This window comes from Chanos chanos, chromosome 8, assembly GCF_902362185.1.
Source record: "Chanos chanos chromosome 8, fChaCha1.1, whole genome shotgun sequence".
Lineage (NCBI taxonomy): Eukaryota > Metazoa > Chordata > Actinopteri > Gonorynchiformes > Chanidae > Chanos > Chanos chanos.
The window spans coordinates 32,721,136-32,737,681 of record NC_044502.1 but is presented as its reverse complement, the minus strand read 5'-3'; the positions used below and the strand labels follow the sequence as shown (position 1 = coordinate 32,737,681).

The 16,546-nt window shown below is 44.8% G+C and overlaps 1 protein-coding gene across 1 annotated transcript; it reads left to right on the top strand.

Annotated features, from left to right (window-relative positions):
- The first annotated feature begins 245 nt into the window (after positions 1 to 245).
- gon4lb (gon-4 like b) lies at positions 246 to 16,234 on the top strand. Its single transcript, XM_030783112.1, is given in 32 exon segments — positions 246 to 441; positions 630 to 731; positions 951 to 1,180; positions 1,308 to 1,382; positions 2,127 to 2,177; positions 2,298 to 2,348; positions 2,473 to 2,571; positions 2,677 to 2,802; positions 2,932 to 3,105; positions 3,323 to 3,536; positions 4,427 to 4,528; positions 4,728 to 4,768; positions 4,877 to 4,995; positions 7,392 to 7,593; positions 7,804 to 7,890; positions 8,440 to 8,614; positions 8,750 to 8,900; positions 9,197 to 9,347; positions 9,491 to 9,607; positions 9,734 to 10,333; positions 10,335 to 11,139; positions 11,452 to 12,074; positions 12,269 to 12,557; positions 12,803 to 12,963; positions 13,170 to 13,367; positions 13,568 to 13,711; positions 13,999 to 14,295; positions 14,394 to 14,507; positions 14,728 to 14,884; positions 15,095 to 15,398; positions 15,822 to 15,924; positions 16,115 to 16,234. Coding segments are annotated over 32 exon segments (6,378 nt in total).
- Positions 16,235 to 16,546: the final 312 nt, after the last annotated feature.

The window sequence follows — 16,546 nt, the reverse complement described above, 5'->3', positions numbered from 1 at the left end:
AGAGGCTTTGTTGCTTGCTGAAGTCAGTTTATTTAGCCCTGTGTGTCAGTTCATTACTGCTTCTCTCTTTGTTAATGAAGTCTTGACAGAATCAGCACAGTTGGAAGGTCATGACAGCAATTCATATTTTTTTCAACCACTGACTTTTAACCAGACCCTGCCTGAATTCACCAGGTTTGGTTCGGTCCATTCTTAATAGTAAAATATCACTGAGTGTGATGTATTCTGACAGGCCCGCAAGCACGATGAATTTGGGCCGGAAACGCAAGTTTGGCTCTCCAGAGTCCAGATCTGTCCGTTCAAAGCTCTTCAATAAAGATATCTCCTCCAATGTGGCACTCAGTTTTGGAAAGAGGAAAGTCTCCACTCCCACCAAAAGGAAGGGATGGAGACTGGCTCACAGTACATCATCTCCCAGGCGACAGTCTCCTAGATTCAAGTGCCAAGGCCAGAAACTGAACACATTTGCAGGTACATTGTGGCAATAGATGAAAAGCAGTTGTCTTTAATCTGGAATGAGTGTAAAAGGGGATAATCACTGATTAAGAATTGCTAGTGGTGTGAATGTAAGCGGACAGTATTTGTGTCTTACGGTGTGTGTGATAAATTGAGATGGCTCCTCTTTGCAGGTCATGTTGACAGTGGAAAAGATGGGGAGCAGTCCTCCAGCTCTGTGTCATCACCGTTACTGTCAGAGGAAGATGCTGAGCTTGGTTTGGTGATCACTCTTGGTGTGTGTCCATTTCGTTCACTGTGATATGTGACCATGTCTGCATGTGTTTTCACACATTAGTGTAGTTTTTTTTTTTTGTTTTTTGTATAACAGCTGGCACGGTGATGATTTGTAGTTACAGATAAATGATTGTAAACAACTCATTCAAACACAAACAACAGTGAATACAGCTTCATGCATTTTTGTTTTACATTTTTGTGTCGTTAATAATGTGTAGACGAGGAGAGATGTGAAGAGCAGAAACCAATGAGGGGGAAGAATAGGGGTAAGCCAAAGAGACTGATGGCAAGTGGTGATGAAGAGGTTCAGTCAGGATCTGAGAAGGATGTGGAGTTGACCTATCAGGAAGATCCTATGGAGGAAGACCTACACAAGCTGGACCGGGACCTGGAAATCAAGTCACGACAACACAATTTAACCTCTGTTAACGTCCGCAACATCCTTCATGTGAGTTCTGATTGGCTTTGATATTTAAGCAGTTATCTAGGGCGAATTTAATGTGAATGGTCCCTTTGCTGTTAGGTTGTTTGTAAGAGTCCTGTACGGACTAAACGTTTCTTGCTGTTTCCTGCAGGAGGTGATTACCAATGAGCATGTTGTAGCTATGATGAAAGCAGCCATCAGAGACACCCAGGACATGCCAATGTTTGTGAGTGCCAACCGCTGTCTTTTTCTCTGTGTGCTTTGCTTTGACTTTGAAAATAAAGCCCCTTTCACACATAAGACCCAGAACATTGCTGGATTAACTATTCTTGGAATGCTGGAAAATACCCCCTTTAACACTTGCACCCCGTTCCTGAAAAATTACCAGGGCACAAATATTCACACATGATATGAAAATCCCAAAAAAGGCAGGATGTGATGTTAGCCTGTGCAGTTTTTTTTTTAAACAAAGTGATGGGTGAACAGATGTATCAAATGTTGATTTGCTGTCAAAATTAATTTGCAGCATATTTTGTAGACAACTAATGTTGTTACATATGATACAGGGTTCACAAAGACGTATTCATGACATTAGAAAAAGGTTGAATGATAAATCAGAGAGAAGCAAAAAAAGAATATAAAGCTGAGCACAGAGATACATATAACAAATAACGTCATCCTCTTATCCAGCAGTCTTACAGATTTGTTCACACTCGAGCCCATCCAGTACCCTTCCAGAAAAGTCACTGGGTTTGATTTGGAAAATTCAACTCTTCCACAGTTTCGATTCCAGCACGCATTCATACATGACCCAGTTCCGGAAAATTACTGGAATATTTGTGGATAAAACTACATTTGTGAAAGGGGTCCAAGATTTACTGAGAACAGCAATCACGACTGCTGAGAAATACCATTTCTATTAATGATATCTATAGTCAGTCTCCTCTTTTTTTTTTTTTTTCTTTCCCAGGAGCCCAAGATGACCCGCTCCAAACTCAAAGAGGTTGTTGAGAAAGGGGTGGTGAGTAATTTTGTTTTTAGCTCTCATTCTCTTGATATGGCTTGTTGTATGTCATGATCGATTCCATGCCTGTGCATACGTGTTTGCTTCAAACTTTTTCAAACTGTTTTCATACTCCAGGGTATTCCTACCTGGAACATTTCACCCATCAAAAAGCCCAATGAAGTCAAGGTACCTCATCTGAAAACGCACCGAGCATTTTCACATTTAAGTCATGTTTGTTGAATCTATCAACACTTTTAGTCTCTCTCTCTCTCCGTTTCTTCTCTCTCTCTCTCTCTTTCTCTCCCTGCAGCCCCCTCAGTTTGTGGACATCCCTCTGGAGGAGGAAGAGGACTCATCTGATGAAGAGTACTGCCCTGATGAGGATGAAGAGGACGAAACTGCAGAGGAGGTGCGTAATATTCTACTTTTTCCTGTTGTGCTGTACGGGTGTAACACTCGTATTAAATGAATGTTAACGGATGGCTCTGAGTGACAGAGTGTGTGTTCGGGGCAGACATTCCTGGAGAGTGATGTGGACAGCACAGCATCATCTCCGCGCATCAGCAGAAGATCTCGCTCCAGGACCCCGCTCCAGGAGTCCCCCGAGTGTGAGAACGAGAACAGTAACAGCCCCAGACAGGTATCTCTTATACATTCCTCAACATGACACTCGAGTCTCACAGTGCTGTTTTTAACCAATGATGCTTCAGGCCTAGTGATGCGGGGTTCCCCTGATTGCTGTCGCTCATCGCTCTTTCTTTTTCTGAAGCCCAAACCGTTCAGACACTTGAGCGTTGAGGCAGTTCCTATGGGACCTCCTCCACCTCCGCAGTCCTGTGACTCCTCACGGCCTGCCAGGGCGGCTGACTCCGTCTTCATGGAGAAACTTCACGCTGTAGATGAGGAGTTGGAGCTCAGCCCTATCTGTATGGAACCTTATCAGGTACCACCATCGCCACCAACCACACACTCACCCACACACGCTGACCAGAGACGCACTTAATGAGTTAGATACACTCTCACAGTAAGTCCAGCATTCGCCAACACTCAGCAAGAACATTTCAGGATGTTTTAGGACTGGTATTAGATTTGGGGCAGCTCTTGAGGTGAGGTTAGCTTCTGTCTTGACTTTCTCATCACCACTTGTGTTTAACCCTCAGACTCTGGGTGGCGGTAGTGAGGCAGAGGACAGTCTGGTGGCGTGTCGGACCCGCTCCAAGCGTCCCCTGCGGGACATCCCGCTGGGCAGGTTGGAGGCGGAGCTCCAAGCTCCCGACATCACGCCGGACATGTACGACTGTGGCTCAACGCTGGAGGATCGCGAGTGGAGCGAGTGGCTGCGTGGTCTCATGGCATCCGACATCGAGAACGAAGGTCAGAGGGCAAAGACACGACCGTAAGGCTTTTATGAACGCATCTCAGCACGGCCGGTCCATAAAACTGTGGATGTAAGCAGAAACACTGCGCATCCTGCAAGTTTGGGGTCAATTGGTTTTCTGACAATTCTGATACTTATTGTAATGGATGAAATCACCAGCGTCAGACGTTCGTTTACCTTCAGATTACCGGACAATCTATATGTGAGGGTGGCCATTAAGGTTTTGCAGATGGGACTTGGTTTAATATGCGAGTGAGCGAATCCCGTGGATCTGGTCGGCTAATGGGGCGGATTAATCACGTCTCTTTCACCAAAGCTCTCAGACGAATAGCCTTCAGAGTTCTTCAGTGAAAAGCCTCTAATGGCTTCCTCAGAGTGCGTGTGTATTCTGTGTGGATCACTAGTTTAATGGCTCTCTCTCTGTTTGCTCTCACATGTTTATGTTCTGCTGACCTTTTCCCCACTTCTCTTTCTCCGCATCATGAGTGACTGTGTGCTGGCACTGTACTTTCCCTCTCACAGAACAGACAGTGCTATTTCTTTCTCCCTCTCTCTCTCCCTCTCTCTTGCTCTATCTCTCTCTCTCTCTTATGTACATACAGCCTGTTGTGTAGAACAGTTCACTCAATCCATCATTGACTCAGTGTGTGACTGCGTATGTGTAATATTTGCAGTCCTGTTCTGTGAGTTTCCTGAAGCTGTCTTATTTCCTCCTTTTATGTAGCGCACCTTAGGTGTCCCTTGAGCTGGTGCGGAGAGAAAAAAAGGTGTCATTCAGTCCCATAAAAACGTCTGGCTTGTAATGGACGTCAGGAACTTTGGTCATATTTTCATGGGGTTTTGTTTGCTGATAATAAACTCTTGGTTTTTTTCCTCTCTTTTTCAGAGGAAGGTGACGACGACGATGATCCTGAATACAACTTCCTGGAAGACCTGGACGAGCCCGACTTGGAAGACTATCGGAATGACCGTGCAGTTCGCATCACCAGTAGGCCATAACTACACGATCCTGTCATGTTTTATGTTCTAAAATGCAACCGGTGGGCTTTACTTTTAGTCAGAAATCCACCCAGAAATTCTGGTGATGATTTATGAGGAATAGTACCATCTCATCAATACTTTGTGAAATTTCCCACTTCTTAATTATAACTCTTTTTTTCTTCTTTTTTCATTTTTTCTTTTCGCAGAGAAGGAAGTGAATGAGCTGATGGAGGAGCTGTTTGAGACGGTGAGAAGGGGTTTTAACAGACACAAGAGGGATGCTGAACTTGGCATTGAATGTCCTGCTGTGTTTCTGATGTCCTTTCCATAATTTTTCTTCTCCGGTTCTCTGTAGTTCCAGGATGAGTTAGGAGTGAACGAACAGGATGAAGAAGGGCGCGAAGAGGACGAGGAGAGGGACGAAGAGGCGCCTCAGACGGGAGCTCCCAAATTCAATGTTCCACAAGCCATTCGGTACGGTGTTCTTGTCTGTTCTTATCATTAGACAAGAAAAACAAATTGCCCCCCCCCCCCCCCCCCCACACACACACACACACACACACACACACACACACACCACCTCTCTGTTGACATTCTGTCCTATCTTACATCTGCCACTCGGTGTATGAGAAAGTGATTGAGTGAGTGAATGACTAAGTGAATGTGCCTCTAAGCACGTATGCAGCACGGCTACCTCCAGGTCTCCTCTCCTAAGACCAGTCTGTATGAGAGTGCAAATGGCCCATGATTTGAAAAACGATCATGCTTGGTTGAGTTTTCCTTGTGTTTTTCTTTTTTTTTTTATGGATGGCGTTAGCCCATTTAACACTCAGATGAGGCACTCAGTTTTTCTGCCTTGTGGAGTAAACACACATGTATACACAAACAATCCTCCCTTTGGGACAGGGCAGCAGAGAGGTGCTGTGTCTGTTTGGGTAGGGAGGCAGAGAGATGCTCTGTAAAGTGCCACTCTTCTCCGTCCCGAGTCATGAGACTGAGTACCTGCACTGTGCAGTAACAAAGCCATTCAGTCAGCACTCACTAACCAGTCAGACACACACACACACACACACACACGCTTACTCCCTCTCTCACACACACATACATTGATACACACTGTGTGTGTGTGTCTCTATGTGTATCATACAGGTGTTGAGCCTAATTGTGTCTCCTGTTGAAAGGGGTGTGTGTGTGTGTGTGGAACGTGCCTTATCGAGGCAGCAGATGGAAATAAAGCAGACTTACGGGAATAGATGGCAGCTGTGTGCCGGCCAGCGCTGTCAGTCTCCACACACACACACACACACACACACACACACCCCCCTATGATATTACACCTTGCTCTTCCCCCAGCGCTCAACACCATTCCCATTCAACCCTGTAAACCTGAACACAACCTGTGCTCCAATTTGTTCTCACACTGAACAGGCAGAACCTTCCTGTTCATTTAGTCCTATTAAATCCTATTTCCCTTAAAAGGAGGCTCCTTTAATAATTACTTACATGCAATTATTTACATATGACATTAATTCATATACAGTAACTGCATGTGTAGGTAATGTGACAGCCCTTGGACTTGTACATAGTCAGTAATCACAGTGTAATACTGTAGATAAAATACTGGTTTTCAGGGACACCCACTAATAAATTGAGATTTTAAAATTCCTGTAAAAATTGTTTTATAGCTGGAAAAGCTTTGTTCAACAATTTCTTTGCTGTTATTCTACAAAATGGTCACTTGTTTGGTTTCTGGTCAAGCTGCTATGTTTTAAATTTGTCACTGATAAAAGAGCTTCAGAGAAGATGTGCTGATGTGACTTTCAGTGTTGTTTCAGATTGAAAGATCAGATATTTAAAAAAAAAAAAAATCTGTCTTGATTTTAGTGTTTGTGTCATAATCCTTTTAAGCATTTGTAAGTTATTGTCCTCAAGAAAATTCAGTGTGTACCTGCCATTTTCTGAGTGCTCCCTGTTAAGAAGAGCCCTGCTAGTTTAAAAAAAAAAATGAAAGAAAGAAGCTGTCACAGTCACTCTGCTCAGCCCAAAAAAAGAAAGGGATGAGGGAAGGAACAGGTGAAGGCATATACGTCTGTTCTGATAATTGCTTTGTTTGTTGAAAAGTGTTTAGTGGGATGATGGGGTAAAGTGTATTTGCGTCACGGTTAGCTGGGTACAGATAGTGATCTTTGCAAAGATGTGGGGTTTTAAATGTTAACGAGGCAGCATGACGTCTCTTCTGTTTTTTTTTGTTTTTTTGTTTTTTTTCTCTGTTTTTTTTTTTTTTTTTCCATGTGAACAGAAGCATCCCATGGTGAGTATCAGGAGTTCGGTGTGTGCGAGTGACTCTAATGATTTCTCATTAGGGAAGACAGACAGAGCCTGTTCCAGAGTCTGCTATGCCCTGTTCTCTGGTAAATGTCATTGTATGTGATAAGGTCATGGAAAACCCAATTGGAGAATGACAGGGAGTTTCCCCCCATCTCACAGTGAACTTGTTGAAATGGAGGCATGTGTCTTTTTTTAGTTTGTTTGTTTGTTTTGTTTACTGTCCCCAATTAAGAAGCATGTCTGGGTTGTTAAAGCTCAAGCAAGGAGCACTGTTGTATAAGCATTTTTTGTTGACACGTCTGACCAGTTCCTGTCTCATATTTTGGTTTATTTTGAAAGATCTATCTCCTTGTTCATTTATTAAGATATGACATGAGCAGTTATGCTAGTCATGGTCAATGTCATGTTCAGTGTGGTAAACTCGATACTTCTCACCTCATCTTTTGAAAGGCTCAGAAATGATGAAATGCATGTTTGGTCCATCTTCTATATGTATATCGAACACTGAGATGGGTAAAACAACACTCTTCTACACTCTGTAGGTTTGAGGAGCCTCTAGCCAACATGTTGACAGAATGCAGACGCACAGTCAGAGAGCAGCTGGATGCCCTGCAGCAGCGCAGAGAGAACCAAGCCAAGACGGACCAGAACGCAGCCGTACCCCAGATGATGCTGCTGACTCAGGAGAATGCCCTGGTTCTCACGTCTCCACAGAAACAGCAGCTGCAACAGCAGATTCAACAGGTGAGTGAGTAGCACAGACCTGTAGGGCAGAAACCATAATGATAATGAAGTCAACAGGGTTGGAAAAGAACGAGAATTTAGATGAAACCAACAGAAATGTAATGGAGCTTCAGAGTCTGATAAGTCAGTGTGTCCGTGAGCTCAGCAGCATTTGTTTGTTTGTTTTTTATTTGTTTGTTTTTCCCCTCCTCCTCTCTTCTTCCTCTCCAGCACATCCAGCTCCTGACGCAGGTGAATATGCTGAGCTCCCCAGTGGAGGCTCTTCACAATGAGGCTGAAACAACCAAACTCTTCCTGGTGAGTCCTCTGTTCTATGGCACTGGGGTGGTCCCAGACCAAACTAGGAGGAGAGCTACAAATTTACCCTTTTTGTATCTTTACAATACCATTAGTAAATTAGTATTGGAATGTTCCTAAACATTTTGGGACACAAAAAATTATGAAAAACATACTTATAATCAAAATGACATTTTTTCACTGTTTAGGGCAATGATGTGTGCTTGCTCTCAGTCAAAAGAAAATTTTATTAATTTCTAATAGAAAGTTGTTAGTGTTGTGCTCCTTACCTTAAAAACATTAATATGATTAGAACTCAAGGGGGTGAACTTAGCCCTTATTCTGTTCTCTGTGCTTTAGTGATCCATATTAGAGAAGTGCATAAATGTATGGGTCATCCAGCTCTTGTTTGTAGTGTTTAATATGCCTGTGCATGGCTCAGTGTTGGCCTGCCTTTCCCACTATATCTAAAGCTCTAGCTTTGCCACAGTCTGACTCCCCATCTCTCCAAAAGTTTTGTGTTGTTCCTTCATCTCACCCGTCGTCCTCGGGCTCTGCTCCCTCACTCAGATGGAGATGCAGTCGTTTGCGGAGCGAGCAGAACAAGCACGTGCGGCTCTAAACCCAGGCTTCCTTAGTGTCTTCAGGGCATGGAACCTGAAGCCATCTCTGGAGCTGCTGGAGGAACTGAAACAGTCTCCCTCTTCACTCATCCCTGCACCCAAACCAACACGCTCCCATGCCGGTGAGACATAGAGCACGTTTTCCCTTTTGCGTGGTAAAATGTCTATAACTACAACTCCCGCCATCAGTATTTGGTGAGTTTATCATTGGGTGTAGTTATTAGCTATTACATTTGTATCAATGTGTGTTTCTACAGTGCGAACGTATCCGCTGCTCCCACCCAAGATAGCCTGGCTGCTGGCCACTCGGCCTGTGTTCATGTATCCTGAGCTGCTGCCCCTCTGTAGCCTGGATCCAGCTTTGCATCCACCCCGCACCAAACCCACATACACTAAGGGAGAAGATGGGTACACACATGTTTTTCTCTCTTAAAATATTTGTTTGCTGTTCAAGGCTCATTTAAACTCAGTAGGTGCACTTACAGTTAAACAGTAAAACGCAGCTTTGCTAACCTCACTCATGGGAGTCATTTCCCAAGATTGATGTCATAAACAAGTCCTTTTCACAAACAACCCCAGAAAGTGAAAGGTCAGTCCCACTTTGACACTAGCTGGCCGTATGAATGATATGAAGCAAGTGACAAACACTTGGGAGTGCAGTGAGCCATGCTCAAGGTCATGTCGCTTTGTCTCTTACTCATCAGCTTGATTGTCCTGGGGTTGAAACACTTCAGTCAAACTGAGTTTCCCTACCACCTCATGTGCCGATATCTTATCCGGACGAAGAAACAGGAACAGCTGCGGATCCGTGTTCATGACATGTGCTCGAGCCGTGCCTCAGATAACATCATCAAGGTGTGAGAAATAATAACAACACTTTTCTTTTTTGTCGTTACTTTACGTGGGTTTTTACTGAGATAAGATTAATGTTTTCTCATGAAGTGTGTGAAGATTTTTATCTCACTGGCTTAAAACCTTTGCCGGATTCTGTTTCACAGTTTTACTGTCAACACAAGGTGGTCCCTCCTCTGCCTGTTGCATGCTCGCCTGTTTTGCCTGGAGAAGAGCGCCCTCCAGTGGAGAGAGAAGAGATCACCTTGCCTAACTGGCTTCGGGTATGGCAATCTTTGGTGAAGCTGTTCCCCAACAGCATTTGTCCACTGACTTACTTTGTTAAACTATGTGATCTTGACAAGGTGGTGTAAACAAGTGTACTAACAACACACATTTTGTCATTACAGAAGAGTTTACCGTGTATCCACAAGGCAGTGCTGGAATACAACCAACAAAATGCGGGGGCAACACTGGACACAATGTCAGCTCAGTCTCCACCTTCTTGCGTATTTCCAGAGGGAACTGTCTACCCACCGTCACTCCCCAAAAATGTTAATCTACGCTTGCATCCCTCGTTCAGGGTGGAGCGTCCAAACCAAAAACAGAACACCAAGCCCCGCCCTCTTCGCGGTTTTGCACGTCCGGCCCTTGCACCATTGGCAAAAGCTCCCACAGGTCCTGTGGGCTCAGTAAATATCATTACCACTGTTCGTGGACCTCTTCCTCCTCAAAGGGTCATCCTATTGGCCAAAGCACCTTGCACTCCAATTAGTGGGGCTGTTCCACTGTCACAAACCCCTTTGACTCCAGCACATGGCACTTGCCCTGTTAATCTTCAGTACATTGGTCAGGAACCTGTATGTGGGGTCCCATTGGACACGCCTGCGGTATTGCCTCCTGCTGTTTTTCGGGTCCCCTCAACCGTGTCTCACGATACCTCTCGCCACAGCCCGGGGGTAGTTACAACATGTGTAGTGCAACCAGTGCTCAAGAATACAGAGCTCCCAAAAAAAACGAATCATCCCCAGAAAACTGCTTCCCATCCAACCTGCTCCAGTAAAACCTACACCTGAACTCCCTCAGCTTTTCACAGTCACTGCAGGCGGTGAAGTGAATATGCTACATCTTAGCAGTATTGCTCCTACAGCTTCACCAGTTACAGTCGCCAATGAGACTCCAAGTGTTGTTCAGAATAAACAAGCTCCTGTGGTTGTTATTAACCAACAACAGCCTTCTGTGTTAGTCACCAACAGTGTCCACCATAAGCCTGTTGTGGATGAATTGGCCAAGACACACTCTTCTACCTCTCCCCTTCAAGGGAACGTCAGTCATCTGACCCATGACTTTTCCCAGCTTTGTAAACTTTCCCAACTCCCATTATCTGGTCCTATCCCCGCAGACCCTTGCCAAGTCACACAACCCAAACCACATGACAATGACGTCATACCGAAGTCTAGCCCAGTAGTGTTCTCTCACACCTCATCTGCCATTCTCACTCCCAATGTTAAATCCAGCCCTGACAATCCAGCAGTAGATAAGCAGGACTGTCGGGGTCTTAGTCTGGCAGATTTGAAAGGGGAACCTGGTAATACTCCTTTCGAATCAGGTACTATAACTCTAGCTATGAAATCTGAAGCACTCTCAGCCCTATCTGGTTCACCATTGGACAGTTCCCAGTACGTACTGGCTCAGACTGCCATACAGGGCACGCCGCACTTTATCCTGGTACCCAAACACAGTTTGATATCAAATCAACCCATGTCCTTCACTGCTGAAAAACCTGACACAAATGTACTAGTGCCATCCCCACAGGGTGAGTTGAAAGCACTGTCAGCTATTACCTCCAAATCCGTGGTGGAAGAAACTGTATCTGTGCCAAATAACAAAGAGATCTGCATTTCGGAAAAGGAACTGCCTTTAATTGAATGTCCTATTAAAGAAACCGTTTCACAGAGCATCAGAGAAGAAGCAGAAAGCAATGTGGGGTTGAAAGGAGAGGTGGCAGAGGTGAAGGAGGGAGACGGAGAGATATGGAGACAGAATGAGGAGGAAGAGGAGGATGCACGTTTTGGTGGCACCCTTCTGACCTTATCTGAATCCTCTGGTAGCCCTGTGTCTAGTCTAGGGAGCTGTGCCGGCGCCCTGGAGAGGATGATGGAAGAAGAGGGAAAGGAAGAATGGAAACAGCCTGTAGAAAGAAGAAATGAGGAGGGCGGGAGAGTAGAGGAGCTGGTTAGTCATTCTGATATATCAAAGAGTGATAGTGAAAATGAGAAGTTGGATGGTGAGGGTAGACAGGCCCATGTCAGAGTGGCCTTGCCTACACTTACCTGTGGCCCACAGAGAGGTCCATCACCAGGTCTTCACATACTGAGCACTGGAGCTAAGGGTCAGGAGTGTTCTGGAGGTGGAGAGGAGCAGAAAGAGAAGAACGGGGGGGAGAGGGAGGCAGGTGATGGAAAGGAACATCAGAATGGTGAAGCTGGTGATAAAGGAGAGAAAGATGGAAATGGAGAGGAGGAGAAGAATGGAGGAATGGGCCAAGGAGCAGGGGAAGGTGATGATGGTGGAGAGAGGGATGGAGGTAATGATAAAAACGACGGAGAGAAAGATGGAGATGGCGAGCGTGAGAGACCAGGGGATGAAGAGGAGGAAGAGGACTTTGATGACCTCACTCAGGATGAAGATGAGGAGGAAGTGATGTCATCGGCTTCTGAGGAGTCTGTGCTTTCTGTGCCTGAATTGCAGGTTTGTGTTTCTATTCTTTTTTTTTGTTTGTTTTTCCTGAAAAAGTCATTTATATTTTTCAAAAAGAAATACTAGTTTAAATACTAGTTAGTACCAGTTTAAAGCTCACAAATGCTGTTTTTGGCTCATTAGCATCAGGAGCCTGCAGTAAAGTAGCACCATAAACAACTTCTTTTCTGTTGAATTTGCTACAGGAGACCATGGAAAAGTTGACCTGGTTAGCATCCGAAAGAAGATTATGTGGTATGGGGGATTCTGAAGAGGACAATTCTCCAAATTCTCCGAACTCGCCAAACTCCCCCAATTCCCCTGAACTGTCACAGAACTCCCAGGAGGAGAACTCTGAGGAAGAGGAGGAGGGTGCGACAAAGGGGGAAGAGTCTGAGGCAGGGGAAGGAGATGCTAGTAAGCTTCCTGGAGGAGACGTCCCTCAGGAAGATGACCCCCCACAGACCAGTGGGAAAGGAGCCGGGCGTGGCAGAGGTCAGTCGTAGACTTGTGATTCGATTTGACTGCTCTGTCTGCCACTTTATTAAACAGAAACAACTATTAAATTTGAGTTAGTTAGTACACACACTCAGCAAAATCATTTATCGTGTTAGCTATAAGTGTATGTGCTTTAACCATGAATGGAGGAGCCAGATGTTCTGGCACACCTTCTAAGGTCAAAGTGCTATCTGTGGTTTTTTTTTTTTTTTCATACTCATGGTGTCAAAATCCCTCTCAAGGACGAGCACGCCCCTCCCGAAGTCTCCGGCGTAGTCGACGGCAAGAACGGGGCAGCAAGGATGCTTCCAAACTTTTACTGCTCTATGACGACCACATCCTTGATAACGACCCTATGAGAGAAAGCAAAGACATCGCGTTCGCCCAGGCTTACCTTAACAGGGTGAGGAACGTTCCAGCTTTCATCGGACAATGCATTTTTAATTAACGCTTTTAAATAAAATCTGATTTAATGCTGTTGTAGATCCCTTTCAATTCATCCACTTAGAGTGTAATTTGCTTGAATATGATTAACTTCTATGCAACACGTAAACATTGCTTATAAATTTTAAAATATTACATTTTAACTGGTTCTCATTGGCGGGGCAGGTGCGCGAGGCCTTGCAGGATGTGCCGGGGAGGATGGAGGAATTTTTGGGGCTTCTGTACGAGTTTGAGCAGGGCGGAGATGGACGTAGTGCAGTGGACCTGTTTTTCCAGCTTAAACCTCTGCTCAGAGACTGGCCTGAGCTCCTCAGAGACTTTGCTGCCTTCCTCTTACCTGAACAGGCCTTGGAGTGTGGACTGGTATTGGCTTTTACATTTGCATAAAGACTAGTGGGGGAGGTTGTAAGAGGGGGAATTCACTAGGCCATATCAAACATGAGTTTTCGAAAAGTTCACACAAAATGTGAATCTGTAAAATGTACTTGGAATCTGTTGTTATAGATAACAGTTGAAGAAATTATGATATAGATCAGTGAACATGTTCTCCTCGTGCTTTTCAGTTTGAGGAACAGCAGGCGTTTGAACGTAGTCGGCGCTTCCTTAGGCAGCTGGAGATCAGTTTTGGAGAAAACCCATCACATTACCAGAAGATTGTACGAGCACTACAGGGTGGCCCTGGCCTCAGTCCAGCTGGGATAGAAGAAGTAAGGATGAAAAGTCTTGGTGCAACCAGTGATTGATTCTCCCTATAGTTTTACATTCAGTGTCACAGCATTTGCATTTTAGTGAGCTTGGTGTACTCGATCGAATGTTAATACATTTTCATGCAAATAGGAGTCCAATCAGTGTTTTTTTTTTTTTTTTTTTTCCTTGAGTCCTTTTTTGTTAAACTCTGTTAAAAGCTGTTAAACTCTCAGACTGCCCTCATGTATGTTCTTTCGTGTTTTTACCAGTGTACATAACTAGATCAAAATGCTTTGTTTGATATCAGCTTAAAACACAGATGGCCACACTCCTGAAAGGTCACACACACCTGCAGGCAGAGTTCTGGGTGTTTTTTGATGAGCTTCGGCCGACCCCAGCTCGTCCAGGGCAGTTTGAGGAGGCATCATGGCCAGAGGAGGGAGGGAGTGTGACAGATGGCGTGGATGGTCTCAGTTTGGGAGCAGGGACATGTGGGGGATTTGAGGAGGTCACCCTCCCTGACCTGGAGGAAGAGGAAGAAGTTCAGAAGATCCCACCAATGACAGCCAGGAGTAGGCGGAGGAAGGATTTGGGTCCTTACAAGGTTGGTCCAGAACTTAATTGTCTAGAGCTTAATGGTGACATGCTATGTTAGTTGGTCTTTCTGCAATGCTCTGCTCTGAACTGAACATACACTATTAGCAGGAATGTGATTGGCCAGATAAAGACTGCTCTTGCCATTGTCATGACTCCAACCATGATGGCAAGCATCGGAGACACAAGAGGAAAGGATGCCCTCGCTGCCATAGCAACAAGGTACCGAATCAGTTCATACTCTTCAGCTATTTGGTAAATTTCTGCTTTTTTTTTTTTTTACTCCGAATTTTGGAAAAGAGGAATACACCCAAACCGCCAATGCCCAAATATATATTTCAAATTACCTCACACCACAGAATATAGACAAGCTGCTTAAGCACAGGTTAAAACTTGACGCCAGCCTCAAAAAATGCATTGCTCATCTCTGTTTGTCCCTCAGGGCGCTGACGTCTCCAAGGTGATGAAGGGCCGTGACCCCTCGTATCCCACATCAGATCCTCTCACGGAGAGAGCTGGAGAGGAGAGAGAGGAAGAGAAAGAGACGGGGGCGGAGGTCAAAGACGAGTCTGAAAGTGGGGCCAATAGCCCCCATCCTGGTACATCTCTTCTTAGTTGTGCTGCTTTGTCAATCACTGATTCTCAATATGAATGTTAAATTTTTCTTTTTCAATTTCATGACATTGTCAAACATTTTCCTCATGCACAGTTGGACGAAGCCAGTATTAATGCTGAATTTTGAAAACTCAAGGTTAGACACATGCACGCACACATACAAGCTTTTAGTAAAAGCTTTTCCCTCGTCATAGATCAAGAAGGGCAAGTGTGGGATGGTGCTGAGGGAGACCCGCTCCCTAACCCAGAGGCAAGAGAAGAGGAGGAGGAGGAAGAAGAAGATGAGTGGAAGGAGGGAGAGGGGGAACACCATCCTTCCCCAAAAAAGCCCCGCAGGGATGAGGACGATCCAGCCGCAAGGGAAGAGCCTCAGGCTTCAGCTCCAGAGGAGAGAGACACTCCTCAGCAAGCCCGCTCCAACCTTACTTCAGACACCCCAGTCTGTGCCAAAAACATCTCCCTTACTCCCAGTGGAGAGAAGGTTATCCTCTGGACCAGGTGAGAAATTCACCTGACTCAAATAAAATTCATTCAACTTCAAGCTCAAATCATTGTCTTGGTATGGTATTTATAGTCATCGGTTTATTGAATTAAAAGGTAACTGAGCATTTCTCCAGCAATTTGAATAGATCTTTTTTTTTTTTTTTTAAATTTTCATTTGACTCACTCATGCTATATTTGGTCTGAATGAGCAGTATTCCTGTACTCAAGGCTGCTGCTACTGAAATCATGTCATGAACTAGTGAGAAGATTGAAAAGTAAATTTAGTGAGAAGAGATCATTAACACAACCCTGGAGCTTCTTTCTCTGGCTTTTACCTTGCAGTGAAAGTTCCCTACTGCAGTGAAATGAGAAGTTTTAGGCGAATTTGTTCACAGTTGTTTTATATGCTCTCCCCTGTTGTTCTTTTTTGGCTTGAAGGGAGGCTGATCGTGTCATCCTAACTGCCTGTCAACAACAAGGAGCCAGTCAGAGTACCTTCCAGGCTGTCTCTGCGCAACTAGGCAACAAGACTCCCAGTGAGGTAATGAGTCTGAGACGTGTCCTTGTGTTTTTGTTTTGTTTTTTTGTTTTTAATATTATGCCCTTGCACTATTTCTTTTTCCTTCGGTAGACTGGTTACGGGGTCTATAACGGTGCATTCACTTGAGAATTGAGGCTAGAGTAGAATTGTGTGTGCCCTGTGCAGCGTCTAATGACTCTATCCACAACAGGTCTCCAGGAGGTTTCGGGACCTTATGAGACTGTTTCACACTGCAGCTCGTCAGGCTAGCTCTGAGGACGAAGCTAGTAACACAGAACAGCAGTCAGCGACGGATGAAGAACAGGACTGACCTCCAGATTCACAGCATCAGCCAAAAACTCCCTCAACCCATGGGGCCATGTCCACTGGGTGGACTTTCTATGATTTCTGTTAATGAATAGCAGAAATACACCACTTAGAAGCTATTATCTCAATGCACAAATGAAGCTAGTGAAAAGGAGTTGTTTACCTGATGTGATTAAAGCTTAATTTTTCCTGAGACCTGACAATATTAACCATATCACCAGCAACCTTAAGGAAAGGCAGCTGTTCAGTCAGGTTGAAACAGAGACTTTTCAGTTCATCAGAACAACGCAGCTGGAGCTCTCTGTCGTTTGGCAGA